This window comes from Oncorhynchus nerka, linkage group LG17 (assembly GCF_034236695.1).
Source record: "Oncorhynchus nerka isolate Pitt River linkage group LG17, Oner_Uvic_2.0, whole genome shotgun sequence".
Taxonomy (NCBI): Eukaryota; Metazoa; Chordata; class Actinopteri; order Salmoniformes; family Salmonidae; genus Oncorhynchus; species Oncorhynchus nerka.
The window spans coordinates 32,471,920-32,493,268 of record NC_088412.1 but is presented as its reverse complement, the minus strand read 5'-3'; the positions used below and the strand labels follow the sequence as shown (position 1 = coordinate 32,493,268).

Genomic DNA, 21,349 nt, shown 5'->3' with positions numbered 1-21,349 from the left:
AAGACTGACATTGGCCACACCTCTTCCTTCAGATCCCAGACACAGAGATACCGGCACAAACCTGTCAGAGACGAGCAGTAAGACACACACACACAGTGATACCCGACCTGAAATGAGACGAGAGACCTTTCTCTGACAGAGCTTGTGCGTTTCAGGGAGAGTTTCCTGGTGCCGCCCAGAAGGAACGCTTTGATGACAGCTGCAAAGGCACACAGCATACACACAAGCAGCACGCCCCAGACTTAGGATTCAACCATCAGATTCCAAAGTTTTGTTTTTTAACTATACTCAAATCTATATTGATCAATGTAAGATGTCTACGTTTGGTACCGTAGAAAGTAGTAGAGAGATTTACTGTTGACAAATCAAACTTTATTATCATACATCAACAAAAACATTTATGTGGACAAAAGCAGTGACGTCCTTTCTCTCTGAACACACACACACACACACGGACTGAGAACAGGTGACTGTTCTTCCACAAGCCAGAGGAAAATGTGATGGGATTAAACACTACAGATGACGTGCGAACCAATAATCATCAGATGAGTTTAAGGCGGAGTGATGTGATCACAGTGGACACAAAGAAACATGCTCCATATGTCAGGGTAGATTCTAAACACATGATAGAGGGAAGAGCAGACTGGATATGTGTTGTATAACAGGCAGAGGGCATTACATCATTAAAGCCACAGTCTGTAAGATGTCCAGTCATTTGAACTAAGGAAATATACCCCTTGATAGTCAAATTAAGGACTGTTAAAACAAACAAATGACAGCACAGGTCTCTCCTAGGGTTATGAGCTAGAGGCTGGTGTTGGGGTTAGGGGTCAGAGGTTAGACGTCAAAACAGGCAAGCGTTAGGGCTGTGTTTGCTTCATCAGCACATTCACATTCAGTGGAATTAACCATACAAACAGGATGAGAACATGGTGCAAACACTCCTTAAAAGGCTCTCATCTTCATATTGTTGCTGGTAGAGTTGAAAGGATCAGAGGTTAGAGGTCAGTGTCGTGCAGCTTTGCAGATCTTGTCGTAGACCTCGGGGAAAGCGTCCTGACAGCCAAGCTCCTTCCTCAGACGGTGATACAACGTCCCGTCAAACATCTCCCAGAACTCACTGCGCTCCATGTACACATCAGCATACAGCATCTGGAACCTGGAGACACACACACATCATCAATCTGAACCCTAACTCCCTACTCTCTATTCCCTGTTGGGGTGCGTGTGTGTAAGGGTTGGTATATTTGTGTGTAACGTGTGTGTGTGTGTGTTAAGAAACTCACCCGTGAACCTCTCTGACAAACTGCTCCAGCTGTCTACACGAGGCTTTAGCCTGGAAGTGTTTAACTCCGGGTTCTCCATACGCTCCGATGTCCACATACAGCTCTGCCTCCTCACCTTTAGGATGAACCATCCCCCGGCCCGGGGGGAGCATGAACGGACACAACCACAGAGGGTACACCTGCAGGGAGGGACATACCAACTCGGTCACACCCCTACAACGAGACATACCAACTCGGTCACACCCCTACAACGAGACATACCAACTCAGTCACACCCCTACAATGAGACATACTGCACCAACTCAGTCACACCCCTATAACGAGACATACTGCACCAACTCAATGACACCCCTATAACGAGACATACCAACTCAGTCACACCCCTACAACGAGACATACCAACTCAGTCACACCCCTACGACGAGACATACCAACTCAGTCACACCCCTACAACGAGACATACCAACTCAGTCACACCCCTACAACGAGATATACTGCACCAACTCAGTCACACCCTTAAAACGAGATCTACCAACTCAGTCACACTTGAGTTTGTCTAATTTATTAGGGTATATGTTACGCTGTGGAATCATGCAAAGTATGTGTCTTACGTGGATGTCCTGGTGGAAGCGTGCGATAGCGGTCTGGATGTGTTTCATGGGGACCAGCATGTCCTGGACAACATGGTGCTGCTCATACAGCTGTCTGATGGTCTCTCCCTGGGTCAGCTTCAACAGAGAGATCTTAGGAGGAACCATCCAGCCAAACAACCACCGGAACACTGGGTGGTTACCAAACGGGATGATGTCCTGGAGACACACATTCATGTGAACAGGAATCAGCTTTCCAGCAGTGCAGTGGTGTCCAGTACATTTCAAAACGTTTAGCTATTGTAATGTACGCCCTACAGACCACGACCCTCAATAAGGATAGAATATCAGGAAGCTGTAAAACGGCCTCCTTACCCATCCTCTCCCCCTTCCCCAACAACAACATCCTCTGTCTGCCAGAAAAAAAATACATTATTTATAACATCATTTAAGGTTAGGAAAGAAACAATTACCAGCAAACCACACATGACTTCCTAATAGCAGTGTGTGTGTGCATGCATTAGGGAGACTAATGCATGAGCTGGGGGAGAATATGAGGACATGCTGAAATCTGCAGGATAAAAGGGTCACTCTGTATCATCTGTCTAATGCATTGTGTGTGTGTGTACCTGGAGCTCCCAGAAGATGGATCGTGTGTGTCTGTGGTAGTAGTGGCGAAGCGGGATGTACTCTACTGCTTTCTTGTTCTCTGTCAAGTATCTCTCAACGTGCTTGAAGAACCAAGGCTTATAGTGCAGGCCGATCCGGTTCATCTGAAACACACACACACACAGAGGAGGGATATGGTTAGATCTTGCAGACAGACAGCACTCTCCTCCTCGCTTGTCCTTCTCAGTGTACCCGGTCATTCTTTCTCGCGTTCCCTCTCTCACCTTGTCGGGTTCAGCGGTGTCAGTCATAGTGCCAGTCATGATAACAGCTTCATCCAGTGAGTACTGCAGTCCTTCTACAAATGTGTTGTTCTTGTCCTCAGACGCCTCACTGAACCGACGGCAGATGTTCTCCAGCCCTCTGATTGGCTCATACTGCAAACGAACCCACAACCTCGCAGGGACAATCTTTATTTCCGCGGCAACCAGGAACCCCAGAGTTCCACAGGACCAAGGAACCGCGTGGAACAGGTCAGAATTCTCCTCCTGTTAGAGAACACAAACACACAGAACAACAGTTCCCCTCCTGTAAGAGAGACACAGCAGAGGACAGAAACAATCCTCCTCCTTTCTAACTCTTTCCTTCGCTCTCTTGTTGTACTGCGAAACCTTTGTTTCCAGATTAGCTTTAGCTAGGTGTTGGCTTGTGTTTACTAATGGATTGGAGGTCTGTAGTATTACTCTGTTAGTTATAGAACTGGAGGTCTGTAGCATTACTCTGTTATAGAACTGGAGGTCTGTAGTATTACTCTGTTAGTTATATAACTGGAGGTCTGTAGCATTACTCTGTTATAGAACTGGAGATCTGTAGTATTACTCTGTTATAGAACTGGAGGTCTGTAGTATTACTCTGTTAGTTATAGAACTGGAGGTCTGTAGTATTACTATGTCAGTTATAGAACTGGAGGTCTGTAGTATTACTATGTTAGTTATAGAACTGGAGGTCTATAGTATTACTCTGTTATAGAACTGGAGATCTGTAGTATTACTCTGTTATAGAACTGGAGGTCTGTAGTATTACTCTGTTAGTTATAGAACTGGAGGTCTGTAGTATTATTCTGTTATAGAACTGGAGGTCTGTAGTATTGCTCTGTTAGTAATATTACAGACCTCCAGTTCTATAACTATGTTAGTTATAGAACTGGAGGTCTGTAGTATTACTATGTTAGTTATAGAACTGGAGGTCTGTAGTATTACTATGTTAGTTATAGAACTGGAGGTCTGTAGTATTACTCTGTTATATAACTGGAGCTCTGTAGTATTACTATGTTATAGAACTGGGGGTCTGTAGTATTACTATGTTAGTTATAGAACTGGAGGTCTGTAGTATTACTATGTTAGTTATAGAACTGGAGGTCTGTAGTATTACTCTGTTATAGAACTGGAGCTCTGTAGTATTACTATGTTATAGAACTGGAGCTCTGTAGTATTACTATGTTATAGAACTGGGGGTCTGTAGTATTACTATGTTAGTTATAGAACTGGAGGTCTGTAGTATTACTATGTTAGTTATAGAGCTGGAGGTTTGTAGTATTACTATGTTAGTTATAGAACTGGAGGTCTGTATTACTCTGTTATAGAACTGGAGATCTGTAGTATTACTCTGTTATAGAACTGGAGGTCTGTAGTATTACTATGTTAGTTATTGAACTGGAGGTCTGTAGTATTACTATGTTAGTTATAGAACTGGAGGTCTGTAGTATTACTATGTTAGTTATAGAACTGGAGGTCTGTAGTATTACTATGTTAGTTATAGAACTGGAGGTCTGTAGTATTACTGTGTTAGTTATTGAACTGGAGGTCTGTAGTATTACTGTGTTAGTTATAGAACGGGAGGTCTGTAGTATCACTATGTTAGTTATAGAACTGGAGGTCTGTAGCATTACTCTGTTATAGAACTGGAGGTCTGTAGTATTACTATGTTAGTTATAGAACTGGAGGTCTGTAGTATCACTATGTTAGTTATAGAACTGGAGGTCTGTAGCATTACTGTTATAGAACTGGAGGTCTGTAGTATTACTATGTTAGTTATAGAACTGGAGGTCTGTAGCATTACTCTGTTAGTTATAGAACTGGAGGTCTGTAGTATTACTCTGTTAGTTATAGAACTGGAGGTCTGTAGTATTACTCTGTTAGTTATAGAACTGGAGGTCTGTAGTATTACTATGTTAGTTATAGAACTGGAGGTCTGTAGTATTACTATGTTAGTTATAGAACTGGAGGTCTGTAGTATTACTATGTTAGTTATTGAACTGGAGGTCTGTAGTATTACTGTGTTAGTTATTGAACTGGAGGTCTGTAGTATTACTGTGTTAGTAATAATACAGACCTCCAGTTCTATAACTAACATAGTCTCCGACTACAAGGTTCTCTCAAAGAGTCAAACAGTAAAGAGAGCTATGCTCACCTCAGTACAGCGGACCAGGCTGCCATCAGCCAGCACCAGCTCAAAGGCAACACAGATGTGCTGGAAGAGTCCATAGATATGAGAGGACGACTCAATACCTGTACCCATCACAAGACCTCCTAGAGAGAGAGAGAGAGAGAGAGAGAGGAGTAGGCTTGATTATTTCGTAAAAAATGGAGGAATAGTATCTTTTAAATATAACTTTCATTTAACTAGGAACGTCAGTTAATGAAGAACACATTCTTATTTACAATGACGGCCTAGGAACAGTGGGTTAACTGTCTTGTTCAGGGGCAGAACGACAGGTTTTTACCTTGTCAGCTCGGGGATTCGGTCTGGTGACCTTTCGGTTACTAGCCCAACGCTTTAACCATTAGGCTACAGCAGTACCTTGTCTTAAGATGAAAGCCCCCACATACACTGGCTTGGCTCCCAATGGGTCTTCTAGTTTTTAGATATATTGTTCTTTTGGAATAGTCCACTTCTCATTCTCAAGGTGACAATGAAAGAACCTTGTTAATGTGGTGAAATGCAGCTAAAAGTGTAAGATCTCTTGCTACGAGGAGTTAAATCTAAAGAGTCACTCGGGTGGGATGTGGTGTTTGGGGGGAGGGTTATTTTCAAATTCATCCTATTTTTTTGTTTTTCTTATAATGTTGGAATCAATTAGCGTAGCGTAAATTGTTGCTTGCATGTACTATGAATGCTCCTTACAGTATGTTATTGATAAGCATGTAATGATTATTATTATGTGATATGGACTGACAAGGTATTTGTCAAATGCTGTTTATTCTGACGGTTCATTGAAAACAGAATAATAACAAACTGTAAAAAAAAATAATAATAATAATAATAATAATAACAACAACATAGAACAGCACAGGACAACAAAAACAACACTGACAAAAGTGAGGACACTTTAGGGATTCGGGGAACTCAATACCCTCACAGGTGAAAAAGAAGAGAGCAGGGTAAACAGAGCAGGAAACAGAGCACAGAGAGCAGGAAACAGTTCCTCGGTTTTGTGTGTGTGTGTGTGTGAGAGAGAGAGAGTCTCTGTGGAAATCCAGATTCATCTACAGCGTGCTGATGGGAAAACATTAAGCTGTTGATCTAACATTCATGGATCCGTAAAACCATTATGGAATCTGATCCAGGGGCGCTGTGCACTTCCGAAACCATTTCCTCTGAGTTTCACCTTCGGAACTCTACCATCTATAAACCATGTATCATCCAATCCAATAAGAGAGTGTGATGGTTATCACAACCCAAAATAACAACCCTGTGATGGATGATATGCCATGGAAATGCTAAACTACAGAGGAGTATACCATATATAGCCAGCTAACTTTGATAAACAACCAGAAATAACTACTGATGTTTGGGTTCAACCTCTTAAGGATCTGACCCTTTTTTTCCCATTTTCACCTAAAATAACACACACAAATCTAACTGCCTGTAGCTCAGGACTTGAAGCAAGGATATGCATATTCTTGATACCATTTGAAAGGAAACACTTTGAAGTTTGTGGAAATGTTAAATGAATGTAGGAGAATATAACACATTAGATCTGGTAAAAGATAATACAAACGAAAAAACATGAGTTTTTAATATTTTTTTTCCTTTTTTCCCATCATCTTTGAAATGCAAGAGAAAGGCCATCATATAATATTGCAGTTTAGGCGCAATTTAGATTTAGCAGTGTGTGTGCAAAGTTTCAGATTGATCCAGTGAAGCCTTAATATACTGGACAATATTTTGTATCAAGTCTGCCCAAATGTTCCGAATTGGTCAATTGATACATTTTCAAGTACATAACTATAGAGAACATACAAAAATGATATGGTAATACAACATAAGAGTTTACACACATGATAGATAATTAGTTTATACACTAACTGGCACACATCTAGATGTCTAAATGTAAATGTAAATGTAAATGTAGATGGCCAGGCGGGATGGGTGTGGAGCCAGAGACAGCAGGGGTTCAAACTGTAGATCCCAGTTCCTACATTTGAATATGAAAATTGATTTTATCAAACAAAACTATGCTACATTTTATCTCTGGGACCCTCAGGATGACAAATCAGAGCAAGAGCACTGAATGTAAGTACATTATTTACCTTCAGAGGTGAATGTATCAAACCAGTTGCCGTGATAAGTTTTTTGTTGTTGTGCACTCTCCTCAAACAATAGCATGGTATTGTTTCACTGTAATAGCTACTGTAAATTGGACAGTGCAGTTAGATTAACAAGAATTTAAGCTTTCTGACCATATAAGACATGTCTATGTCCTGAGACATTTTCTTGTTTCTTAAATCGTCATGCTAATCACATTAGCGCACGTTAGCTCAACCGTCCCAGTATAGGGACACCGATCCCGTAGATTAAGAAAGCTAAACATAGATATTTGTTTTTGGTTGTTGAGATAATTAGACCATGCATATTTCACACTCATCTTTAAAGAAAATAAAAGGTTATTTCAGAATATTTGCCTTCATAGTATACCCCTCTGGGTGACAATTTGACAGTCGTTATATAGGACAACAACATATCCCACCATACACTGAGTGTACAAAACATTACGAACACCTGCTCTTTCCATGACATAGACTGACCAGGTGAAAGCCTTGATCCCTTATTGATGTCACTTGTTAAATCCACTTCAAATCAGTGTAGATTTGGATTGTTTTTCAAGTGGCTGGATGCCCTTTAGCTGGTGGACCATTCTTGATACTCACGGGAAACTGTTGAATGTGAAATAGCCAACAGCGGTACAGTGCTTGACACAAACCGGTGCGCCTGGCAACTACTACCATACCCCGTTCAAAAGCAATTAAATATTTTGTCTTGCCCATTCACCCTCTGAATGACACACATACACAATCCATGTCTCAGTTGTCTCGAGACTTAAACATTCTTCTTTAACCGTTCTCCTCCCCTTCATCTACACTGATTGAAGTGGATTTAACAGGTGACATCAATAAGGGATCGTACAGTAGCTTTCACCTGGATTCACCTGGTCAGTATCATGGAAAGATCCGTGTATATACTAGAGCTGGGCGATATGGACAAAATTCCATATTGCGATAAATTGCCTGAATTGATGCGATAACGATAAATAGAACGATCATTTTATAACATTAATGCGTACCACAGTTTTTTTTATTACCCTTTAAAATACTACTACTAGTATGATTGCCTGGATACAGCCCTTAGACGTGGTATATTGGCCATATACCACAGACCCCCGAGGTGCCTTATTACTATTATAAACTGGTTAGCAACGTAATTAGAGCAGTAAAAATACATGTTTTGTCATACCTGTGGTATACGGTCTGATATACCACAGCTGTCAGCCAATCAGCATTCAGGGCTCGAACCACCCAGTTTATAAAATAACACATACCACCACACAATATAACCTGAGCCATATACAACCAATATATGAGGATGATATGCAGATGATATGGTAACGAGATGCGTAGCGTACCGACAGTGAGGTCGTCCAGTTCTGGCAGCACAGGCAGAGTCCAGCCCAGGGAGTTGAGGAGAGCAGTTATCTGGCCCATGTTGACCAGGGGCTCCACACGAACCACCTGTTATACATGCACATGTCCAGGTCATACGGGTTTACACACACACACACTTTTATATACAGAGCTACAGTGTGTGTGTTTGATCTCCTACCTGTCTCTGTGTGTCCACCTCCAGTATGTCCATCATGTTGATCATGATGTTCTTATTGGTCTTCTTGTATTTCCCCACTCTGAGAGAGACAGTCAGCCAGCCTGGACGACCTGTACACATGTGGGTTTTCCCCCCCTCCTTCCTCCATTCGCGCACCTGCAACACACAGACAGTATTATACTGTAGATTGATTAAGCTCAATTTATTCGTAAATTGCACACAAGTGGTCTTGTGATTGATTGATTTGTTAAAAAAGGTTGAAATATCCAATAAATGTCGTTCCACTTCATGATTGTGTCCCACTTGTTGTTGATTCTTCACAAAAAAATACAGTTTTATATCTTTATGTTTGAAGCCTGAAATGTGGCAAAAGGTTGCAAAGTTCAAGGGGGCCGAATACTTTCGCAAGGCACTGTATATATATGTGTGTATATATATATATAAAAAAAATCGGCGCCCCAAAAAAATGATTTCCGATTGTTATGAAAACTTGAAATCGGCCCGAATTAATCGGCCATTCCGATTTAATCGGTCGACCTCTAGTGCTAACATAATTGCAAAAGGGTTTTATATATATATATATATATACCTTTATTTACCTAGGCAAGTCAGTTAAGAACGCATTCTTATTTTCAATGACGGCCTAGGAACGCTGGGTTAACTGTCTTGTTCAGCGACAGAACGACAGATTTTCACCTTGTCAGCTCGGGGGATCCAATCTTGCAACACTAACAGTTAACTAGTCCAACGCTATAACCACCTGCCTCTCGACTGCCTGTTACGCAAATGCAGTAAGCCAAGGTAAGTTGCTAGCTAGCATTAAACTTATCTTATAAAAAACAATCAATCATAATCACTAGTTATAACTACACATGGTTGATGATATTACTAGTTTATCTAGCGTGTCCTGCGTTGCATATAATCGATGCAATGCTGGGGGATGATTTAACAAAAGCGCATTTGAGGAAAAAAGCACAATCGTTGGACGACTACCTTACCATAAACATCAATGCCTTTCTTAAAATCAGTACACAGAAGTATATATATTTTTTTATTTTTAAACCTGCATATTTAGCTAAAAGAAATCCAGGTTATCAGGCAATATTAACCAGGTGAAATTGTGTCACTTCTCTTGCACGCAGAGTCAGGGTATATGCAACAGTTTGGGTAGCCTGGCTCATTGCGAACTAATTTGCCAGAATTTTACGTAATTATGACTTAACATTGAAGGTTGTACAATGTAACAAGAATATTTAGACTTAGGGATGCCACCCGTTAGATAAAATACAGAACGGTTCCATATTTCACTGAAATAATAAACGTTTTGTTTTCAAAATTATAGTTTCCGGATTCGACCATATTAATGACCAAAGGCTCGTATTTCTGTGTGTTATTATGTTATAATTAAGTCTATGATTTGATAGAGCAGTCTGACTGAGCGATGGAAGGCAGCAGCAGGCTCGTAAGCATTCATTCAAACAGCACTTTAGTGCGTTTTGCCAGCAGCTCTTCACAAGCACATCGCTGTTTATGACTTCAAGCCTATCAGCCTAATGGCTGTTGTAACCGATGTGAAATGGCTAGCTAGTTAGAGGGGTGCGCGCTAATAGCGTTTCAAACGTCACCAGCTATGAGACTTGGAGTGGTTGTTCCCCTTGCTCTGCATGGGTAACGCTGCTTCGAGTGTGGCTGTTGTCGATGTGTTCCTGGTTCGAGCCCAGGTAGGGGTGAGGAGAGGGACGGAAGCTATACAGTTACACTGGCAATACTATAGTGCCTTTAAGAACATCCAATAGTCAAAGGTATATGAAATACAAATGGTAGAGAGAGAAATAGTCCTATAAATACTATATTAACTACAACCTAAAAACCTCTTACCTTGGAATATTGAAGTGTCATGTTAAAAGGAACCACCAACTTTCAAATGTTCTCATGTTCTGAGCAAGGAACTCAAACATTAGCTTTTTTACATGGCACATATTGCACTTTTACTTCTTCAACACTTTGTTTTTGCATTATTTAAACTAAATTGAAAATGTTTCATTATTTATTTGAGACTAAATAGATTTTATTGATGTATTATATTCAGTTAAAATGTGTTCATTCAGTATTGTTGTAATTGTCATTATTACAAATAAACAAATAAAATCGTCCGATTAATCGGTATCGGCTTTTTTTGGGTCCTCCAGTAATCGGTATCGGCGTTGAAAAATCATAATCGGACGACCTCTAATTAGCACAGCTGAAAACTGTTGTCCTGATTAAAGAAGCAATAAAACTGGCCTTGTTAAGACTAGTTGAGTATCTGGAACATTAGCATTTGTGGGTTCGATTACAGGCTCAAAATGGCCAGAAACAAAGAACTTTCTTCTGAAACTCATCAGTCTATTCTTGTTCTGAGAAATGAAGGCTATTCCATGTGAGAAATTGAAGATCTCGTACAACGCTGTGTACTACTCCCTTCACAGAACAGAGCAAACTGGCTCTAACCAGAATAGAAAGAGGAGTGGGAGGCTCCGGTGCACAACTGAGCAAGAGGACAAGTATGTTAGAGAATCTAGTTCACAAGTCCTCAACTGGCAGCTTCATTAAATAGTACCCGCAAAACACCAGTCAACGTCAACAGTGAAGAGGCGACTCCGGGATGCTGGCCTTCTAGGCAGAGTTCCTCTGTCCAGTGTCTGTGTTCTTTTGCCCATCTTAATCTTTTATTGGTTAGTCGGAGGTATGGCTTTTCTTTGCAACTCTGCCTAGGCCAGCTCCCGGAGTTGCCTCTTCACTGTTGACGTTGAGACTGGTTATTACACAATGGTTATTATGGCCAAACAGTTCTATTTTGTTTCATAAGACCAGAGGACATTTCTGCAAAAAGTACTTTGTCCCCATGTGTAGTTACAGACCGTAGTCTGGATTTTTTAATGGCGGTTTTGGAGCAGTGGCTTCTTCCTTGCTGAGTGGCCTTTCAGGTTATGTCGATATAGGACTCGTTTTACTGTGGATATAGATACTTTTGTACCGGTTTCCTCCAGCATCTTCACAAGGTCCTATCAACGGCGCCACACTACTTGCCTAGAGTTTTCAGCTATACTTTTCATGGCTGTTTATTTACCACCACAGACAGATGCTGGCACAAAGACCGCACTCAGTCAGCTGTATAAGGAAATAAGCAAACAGGAAACCACTCACCCAGAGGTGGCGGGCCTTGTGGCCAGATACTTTAATGCAGGGAAACTGAAATCATTTCTACCAAATTTCTATCAACATGTTAAATGTGCAACCAGAGGGAAAAAAAATCTAGATCACCTGTACTCCACACACAGAGACGCGTACAAAGCTCTCCCTCACCCTCCATTTGGTAAATCCGACCAGAACTATATCCTCCTGATTCCTGCTTACAAGGAAAAATTAAAGCAGGAAGCACCAGTGACTTGGTCTATAAAAAGGTGGTCAGATGAAGCAGATGCTAAACTACAGGACTGTTTTGCTAGCACAGACTGGAACATGTTCCGGGATTCTTCCGATGTACACCACATCAGTCACTGGCTTTATCAATTAGTGCATTGAGGACATCGTCCCCACAGTGACTGTACGTACATACCCCAACCAGAAGCCATGGATTACAGGCAACATTCGCACTGAACTAAAGGGTAGAGCTGCCGCCTTCAAGGTGCAGGACTCTAACCCGGAAGCTTACAAGAAATCCTGCTATGCCCTGTGACGAACCATCAAACAGGCAAAGCATCAATACAGGGCTAAGATTGAATCATACTAGCTCCGACGCTCGTCTTATGTGACAGGGCTTGCAAACTATTACAGACTATAAAGGGAAGCACAGCCACAAGCTGCCCAGTGACACGAGCCTACCAGACGAGCTACATCACTTCTATGCTCGCTTCGAGGCAAGCAACACTGAGGCATGCATGAAAGCATCAACTGTTCTAAACGACTGTGTGATCACGCTCTCTGTAGCCGACATGAGTAAGACCTTTAGACAGGTCAACATACACAAGGCTACGGGGCCAGACGGATTACCAGGACGTGTGCTCCGGGCATGTGCTGACCAACTGGCAGGTGTCTTCACTGACATTTTCAACATGTCCCTGATTGAGTCTGTAATACCAACATGTTTTAAGCAGACCACCATAGTGCCTGTGCCCAAAAACACTAAGGTAACCTGCCGTGGCGGATGTGTTGTTATCTACCCTCACCACCTGGGGGCGGCCCGTCGGGAAGTTCAGGATCCGGTTACAGAAGGAGGTGTTTAGTCCCAGGATCCTTAGCTTAGTGAATAGCTTTGAGGGTACTATGGTGTTGAACGCTGAGCCATAGTCAATGAATAGCATTCTCACATAAGTGATCCTTTTGTCCAGGTGGAAAAGGGCAGTGTGGAGTGCAATAGAGATTGCATCTGCGGATCTTTTTGGGCGGTATGCAAATTGGAGTGGGTCCAGGGCTTCTGGGATGAGGGTGTTGATGTGAACCATGACCAGCCTTTCAAAGCACTTCATGGCTACAGATGTGAGTGCTACGGGTCTGTAGTCATTTAGGCAGGTTACCTTAGTGTTTTTGGGCACAGGCACTATGGTGGTCTGCTTAAAACATGTTGGTATTACAGACTCGAACAGGGAGAGGTTGAAAATGTCAGTGAAGACACTTGCCAGTTGGTCAGCGCATGCTCGCAGTACACGTCCTGGTAATCCGTCTGGCCCTGCGGCCTTGTGTATGTTGACATGTTTAAAGGTCTTACTCACATTGGCTGCGGAGAGCGTGATCACGCAGTCTTCCAGAACAGCTGGTGCTCTCATGCATGTTTCAGTGTTATTTGCCTCGAAGCGAACATAGAAGTAGTTTAGCTCGTCTGGTAGGCTCGTGACTGGGCAGATCTCGGCTGTGCTTCCCTTTGTAGTCTGTAATGGTTTGCAAGCCCTGCCACATCCGACGAGCGTCAGAGCCGGTGAAGTATGATTAGATCTTATTCCTGTATTGACGCTTTGCGTCATTTACGCTTTGTGGTAAGGTGTTGGGACTGCTGTTGGGACACAGCTTTATGTAAGCCCTAACAGTTTGTGTGCACCATGTGTCACCGTTATAGTGCAATTAATGTATTGTTTAGTGTTGTGGCTTTGCTGGCATGCATCCCACTTTTTTTTTTTACACCACCAAGATTTACATGCTAAAATAGCCCAATTGTTGAAGCCGTACTCCTGCTTTTCCCTGTAAATTAATCCCTACAGAACATAACACATGGAAGCAAGAATTTGAACTTTGAACCGACACAAGGTAAATACAATACCTGATACCATGATGAAATGCTGAGCTCCCAGAATACACTCACACACTGCCACACATTCCGAGATCTACGCAGTGAACCCTGCACAGTTTGTTATCCATTCCCAAATCCCTTGTTCTTTCCAAAATCCCTTTAGGAAGAGGGGGATTAAGGTCCCTCACCCCAGGAATTTCACAGCACAGTCACACACACACATAAAATGTATTATAATTTGATCTGTTATCATCTGGTGTTATCAGGGATCTGTGTTTAGGAACACACGCACGCACGCATCTGGGGTTGTTATCAGGAACCTGTGTGAAGGTCCAGATAATATAACATGTTAGAATTTAGATTGTAATAGCACTGCACAAGTTATCAATTAATAGGCCTTTACATGTAGGATAGTAGAGTAGAGGCTAGAGGTCGACCGATTATGTTTTTTCAACTCCGATACCGATTATTGGAGGACCCCCCCCCCACAAAAAAAATGCAGATTAAATCGGCCGGTTTTTATACATATATTTGTAATAATGACAATTGCAACAATACTGAATGAACACATTTTAACTGAATATAATACATCAATAAAATCTATTTAGTCTCAAATAAATAATGAAACATTTTCAATTTAGTTTAAATAATGTCAAAACTAAGTGTTGGAGAAGAAAGTAAAAGTGCAATATGTGCCATGTAAAAAAGCTAATGTTTAAGTTCCTTGCTCAGAATATGAGAACATATGAAAGCTGGTGGTTCCTTTTAACATGAGTCTTCAATATTCCCAGGTAAGAAGTTTTAGGTTGTAGTTATTATAGGAATTATAGGACTATTTCTCTCTATACCATTTGTATTTCATATACCTTTGACAATTGGATGTTGTAATAGGTACTTTAGTATTGCCAGCCTAATCTCAGGAGTTGATAAAGTTGAAGTCATAAACAGCGCGATGCTTGAAGCATTGCGAAGAGCTGCTGGCAAACGCAGTAAAGTGCTGTTTGAATGAAAGCTTAGAAGCCTGCTGCTGCCTACCACCACTCAGTCAAACTGCTCTATCAAATCATAGACTTAATTATAATATAATAACACACAGAAATACGAGCCTTTGGTAATTAATATGGTCAAATCCGGAAACTATCATTTCGAAAACAAAACGTTAATTCTTTTAGGGAAATACGGAACCGTTCCGTATTTTATCTAACGGGTGGCATCCATAAGTCTAAATATTGCTGTTAGATTGCACACCCTTCAATGTTGTCATAATTACGTAAAATTCTGGCAAATTAGTTCACAATGAGCCAGCGGGCCAAACTGCTGCATATACCCTGACTCTGTTGCACAGAACGCAAGAGAAGTGACACAATTTCCCTAGTTTAATATTGCCTGCTAACCTGAATTTCTTTTAACTAAATATGCAGGTTTAAAAAAAAAATACTTCTGTGTATTGATTTTAAGAAAGACATTGATGTTTATATGGTTAGGTACATTCGTGCAACGATTGTGCTTTTTTCGTAAATGTGCTTTTGTTAAATCATCCCCCGTTTGGCGAAGTTGGCTGTCTTTGTTAGGAAGAAATAGTCTTCACACAGTTCGCAACGAGCCAGGTGGCCCAAACTGCTGCATATACCCTAACTCTGTTGCACAGAACGCAAGAGAAGTGACAATTTCCCTAGTTAAAAGAAATTCATGTTAGCAGGCAATATTAACTAAATATGCATTGATTTTAAGAAAGGCGTTGATGTTTATGGTTAGGTACACATTGGTGCAACGACAGTGCTTTTTTTGCGAATGCGCTTGTTAAATCACCCATTTGGCGAAGTAGGCTATGATTCAATGATAAATTAACAGGCACCGCATCAATTACAGTGGGGCAAAAAAGTATTTAGTCAGCCACCAATTGTGCAAGTTCTCCACTTAAAAAGATGAGAGGCCTGTAATTTTCATCATAGGTACACTTCAACTATGACAGACAAAATTAGAAAAGAAATCCAGAAAATCACATTGTAGGATTTTTAATTTATTTATTTGCAAATTATGATGGAAAATAAGTATTTGGTCACCTACAAATAAGCAAGATTTTGGCTTTCACAGACATGTAACTTCTTTTTTAAGAGGCTCCTCTGTCCTCCACTCGTCACCTGTATTAATGGCACCTGTTTGAACTTGTTATCAGTATAAAAGACACCTGTCCACAACCTCAAACAGTCACACTCCAAACTCCACTATGGCCAAGACCAAAGAGCTGTCAAAGGACACCAGAAACAAAATTGTAGACCTGCACCAGGCTGGGAAGACCTAGTTCTGCAATAGGTAAGCAGCTTGGTTTGAAGAAATCAACTGTGGGAGCAATTATTAGGAAATGGAAGACATACAAGACCACTGATAATCTCCCTCGATCTGGGGCTCCACGCAAGATCTCACCCCGTGGGGTCAAAATGATCACAAGAACGTTGAGCAAAAATCCCAGAACCACACGGGGGGACCTAGTGAATGACCTGCAGAGAGCTGGGACCAAAGTAACAAAGCCTACCATCAGCAAGGGCATTGAAGATGAAACGTGGCTGGGTCTTTCAGCATGACAATGATCCCAAACACACCGCCCGGGCAACGAAGGTGTGGCTTCGTAAGAAGCATTTCAAGGTCCTGGAGTGGCCTAGCCAGTCTCCAGATCTCAACCCCATAGAAAATCTTTGGAGGGAGTTGAAAGTCCGTGTTGCCCAGCAACAGCCCCAAAACATCACTGCTCTAGAGGAGATCTGCATGGAGGAATGGGCCAAAATACCAGCAACAGTGTGTGAAAACCTTGTGAAGACTTACAGAAAATGTTTGACCTCTGTCATTGCCAACAAATGGTATATAACAAAGTATTGAGATAAACTTTTGTTACTGACCAAATACTTATTTTCCACCATAATTTTCAAATAAATTCATTAAAAATCCTACCATTTTTTTTCTAATTTTGTCTGTAATAGTTGAAATGTACCTATGATGAAAATTACAGGCCTCTCATCTTTTTAAGTGGGAGAACTTGCACAATTGGTGGCTGACTAACTACTTTTTTGCCCCACTGTATATGCAACGCAGGACAAGCTAGATAAACTAGTAATATCATCAACCATGTGTAGTTAACTAGTGATTATGTTAAGATAGTTTTTTATAAGATACGTTTAATGCTAGCTAGCACCTTACCTTGGCTCCTTGCTGCACTCGCATAACAGGTAGTCAGCCTGCCACGCAGTCTCCTCGTGGAGTGCAATGTAATCGGCCATGATCGATGTCCAAAAATGCTGATTACCGATTGTTATGAAAACTGGAAATCTTCCCTAATTAAGTGGCCATTCTGATTAATCAGTCGACCTCTAGTAGAGGCCCAACCGGCCACCAGATGGCACTATCTTGTTTAATCTGATTTTGACTTCAATGTGCTCAGCTGGCTATGAAATTGTTTCCCCCAGCGACCGGCTCATACATAAAACATCCTTCATTCAGGCTACAAAGGCATCGGTTTCCTCAACTCAATTTAATGGTCCACCGACCTAAAAGAACTGGGAAAATATGTGTACTGTCTTAATAAAACAATATTTTCCACCACCATGCTAGAATGGCCAATGCTACATCCTGATGTTGCTGCACTGTGTTCAGGCAGGGGTAAACAACAGACTGCTACATCCTGATGTTGCTGCACTGTGTTCAGGCAGGGGTAAACAACAGACTGCTACATCCTGATGTTGCTGCACTGTGTTCAGGCAGGGGTAAACAACAGACTGCTACATCCTGATGTTGCTGCACTGTGTTCAGGCAGGGGTAAACAACAGACTGCTACATCCTGATGTTGCTGCACTGTGTTCAGGCAGGGGTAAACAACAGACTGCTGCATCCTGATGTTGCTGCACTGTGTTCAGGCAGGGGTAAACAACAGACTGCTACATCCTGATGTTGCTGCACTGTGTTCAGGCAGGGGTAAACAACAGACTGCTGCAACCTGATTTTCTGAACGCGGTGTCCAACATCTGGAAATGGTGATCGTTTTATTAAGACAGTAGGCCTACGCATATTTGCTTGCGATACGGCTTTCAAAACATATGGCCCTTATCTTTCATCAGTGAGAAACAATACTTCAAATAAAAAAGATAACTACTACAGCTAGTGTTTGCACAGATCCATTCAGCTATGGGTGTGTCCATCCGACGAAACGACACTTCTGCTACACTTCCTGAGTTACACTTACACCACATGCTAGATAACTAATTAGCACAGTTGGTCGCCTCTTGTCTTCCGTCTGTTTTCCTTAAACAAGCGCTGTAGCATGGAGACACGGCCGTGTAGGAACACTAACCCTATCAAGGCGTGTATCAATATAAACTTTTTTTTAATGATTTCTCGCTGATATGAAAGATAAGGTCCTTATGCTTCCAAAACTGTACAGCAAGCGATGCATATTCATCTTCAGACCGAGCATCAGGGATCTTAACAAAACCCCCCCCTATAGAAGACACCTTCGTCCAATGACTCTAATGTGTAATGGAATGGAATTGAGAGTCCTGATCAATGACATTTGAATTAAACCAGATCAAAGTACAGTATGGTGACCAAATTATGAAAAATCACTGTTGCTTCTACTTTGATAACGTTTGATCATAAAGTTACTGGTCCCCTCCCCCATGTCAAACACTTCGATTCAGGAGGTGGGACTATTAAGGGGTTAAGGTGACATCACCCTAACCCTCATTTTAATACACCAATGATAACATGATGTTCTCTTACCTAATCTAAATAAGTACCGCTTTGTAACCAACATTGAAGAAGGCGTGTTTGTAGAGGGGCGTAGTTTATATAGCTAGATAGCTACTCTACTGGTGCCAACAGTAGGGTTACAGTAGGGTGTCAGCAAATATATTTAAAATGTTACCCTATTTATCTCTGGCAAAGATACTTACATGTTTCCCCTTTCATCTGTGTCTGGTGTTACCTAGTTACTGGCTACCTAGGTCTTCATCTGTGTCTGGTGTTACCTAGTTACTGGCTACCTAGGTCTTCATCTGTGTCTGGTGTTAGCTAGTTACTGGCTACCTAGGTCTTCATCTGTGTCTGGTGTTAGCTAGTTACTGACTACCTAGGTCTTCATCTGTGTCTGTGTTAGCTAGTTACTGACTACCTAGGTCTTCATCTGTGTCTGGTGTTAGCTAGTTACTGGCTACCTAGGTCTTCATCTGTGTCTGGTGTTAGCTAGTTACTGGCTACCCAGGGCTTCATCTGTGTCTGGTGTTAGCTAGTTACTGGCTACCCAGGGCTTCATCTGTGTCTGGTGTTAGCTAGTTACTGGCTACCTAGGGCTTCATCTGTGTCTGGTGTTAGCTAGTTACTGGCTACCTAGGTCTTCATCTGTGTCTGGTGTTAGCTAGTTACTGGCTACCTAGGGCTTCATCTGTGTCTGGTGTTAGCTTGTTACTGGCTACCCAGGGCTTCATCTGTGTCTGGTGTTAGCTAGTTACTGGATACCTAGGTCTTCATCTGTGTCTGGTGTTAGCTAGTTACTGGCTACCTAGGTCTTCATCTGTGTCTGGTGTTAGCTAGTTACTGACTACCTAGGTCTTCATCTGTGTCTGGTGTTAGCTTGTTACTGGCTACCCAGGGCTTCATCTGTGTCTGGTGTTAGCTAGTTACTGGCTACCTAGGGCTTCAGCCAGCATGGAAGAAAAGGGGGAGGGCCGTTCAAAACCCGGACACAGTTGTCAAGTCAACACATCAGTCAGTGTTGCTGTGAACCACATAACAAGAGACATGCCAAACGGGAGATGTATATATAAAAAAAAGTTGACATCATTGATGCAATTTCAATGTTGTTTGAGTTGCTTTGTGTATCACCAAATGTTCTTGATGATTATTGCAACACTGAATCCAAGTTGCTTGACATAGGCGTTTTATAGCTGTCAGTCAAGGCAAGCCCACTCACACTGTCTTTTCAAACTTCCTGGTAGTTAGTAATTTTCTCAAATAAATTTCCACTCCTATCCAAAACAAATATTATGGGTGATATTTTAGTCACACAAGAGGCTATTTTACATGGGAATTAGAATGACTGTTCGGGGCCTTTAATATTAACAGTTTATTTAAATAGAGTATAATCACAGGAGTGCATACATAATTGATATTCAGCCTCGTGTTCTTACTTGTCTCTGGATGTTCCGTACGCGCTGGTCGTGCTGTTTAGGTGCGGAACACATCTTGAAGATGAGCCACGCGCGCAGGTAATAATACACATCAAATATGACTGAGAGCGGCAGCAGAAACAGACAGACGAATATCCATCTCTGATGAACGATCACGTAGTCTAAGCCTTTCACCTTGATCCACAACAGAAATAGTACTACCAGTCCACCAAGATACAGCAACGGATCCATTTTTACCGCTCTGTTGGTCTACTTGGCCTGATGATGGTCCAATGGGACTTTTCCAGAGAGAAAATCCCTTCTAGGAACAATCGATCTTCTATGACCTTTAGTTGGGAGCGAGCGATGCAAGATTAAAAAGCTTCTGCTTTTAAAATCCAACACAGATTGTTTATGCCAACACGTACACACACATAAATTCACACACACTTAAACACATAGATAGGTGTGTAAATTTTGAAGTTAGAATCCAGCCACTCCTGTCGTTCTCTCTGATATGCGAGTCTGGTTGGGTGGTCGGCTTGCCCCGCCTCTGGCCGGTGCTCATTGGCGAACAATGCGTCAATCGGGATAACTCCAGTTGCATGTCGGCGCGCTTCGTCCAATCAGAGAGCAGAAAGCTCGTCACACCATTCACCCCCTGCTCATGCCTTCATTAACATATCATGTATTACCTAACTGTTGTAAATCAATAAAACGTTGTAAAAACAAATACAATTATTTTAAACTAGGCCTACAGTATTTCAATATCCTATTATATGCATGATACAATTATTAAACTATATGAAAAACATAGGCTATATTAATTCATCTATAAACTATTATAACTTCCATATAACTACAATAGTAGTTATTGCAATCATATAGCCAGGAAATAAAACTACAATAAAACAGGTAATAAAACTACATTGATTATTAGGATACATGAAACCCTAACCAATGAAAAGAAATTGAATGTGTGAATACAGTGCGAATACATCCTTAAATATCCATAGTTAACTATTAGTCTGAAATCAAACTAGATAAATAATACCATATACCCTATCCATACAGTGAGGTAGGTCTGGATACATAGCTTTAGCCACATCTATGAACTGTCACAGTGACAGGAGCCATGCTTGACTTGGGCAGGAGGAGCTCACCGGAGCTGAGTACCAACACCTCAAATGTTCTACTGCTTGAGCTCCTGTTCCTCTAATAGAATAGTAGCTCAAATGTATTGTGGAGCTCCTGCACCTAAATATAAACAGTACCGGTACCCAAAATGAG

The 21,349-nt window shown here is 41.5% G+C and overlaps 1 protein-coding gene across 1 annotated transcript; it reads right to left on the bottom strand.

The window, feature by feature from the left end:
• Positions 1–350: 350 nt before the first annotated feature.
• Positions 351–20,588, bottom strand: dhcr24 (24-dehydrocholesterol reductase). Its single transcript, XM_029686351.2, has 9 exons — positions 20,081–20,588; positions 8,645–8,800; positions 8,448–8,553; positions 4,955–5,073; positions 2,770–3,033; positions 2,506–2,649; positions 1,898–2,095; positions 1,287–1,465; positions 351–1,159 (listed from the first exon to the last, which is right to left on the bottom strand). The coding sequence occupies exons 1-9, from the start codon at positions 20,309–20,311 to the stop codon at positions 1,006–1,008; spliced, it is 1,551 nt and encodes a 516-aa protein (XP_029542211.1). The 5' UTR covers positions 20,312–20,588; the 3' UTR covers positions 351–1,005.
• Between the last annotated feature and the right edge of the window lie 761 nt (positions 20,589–21,349).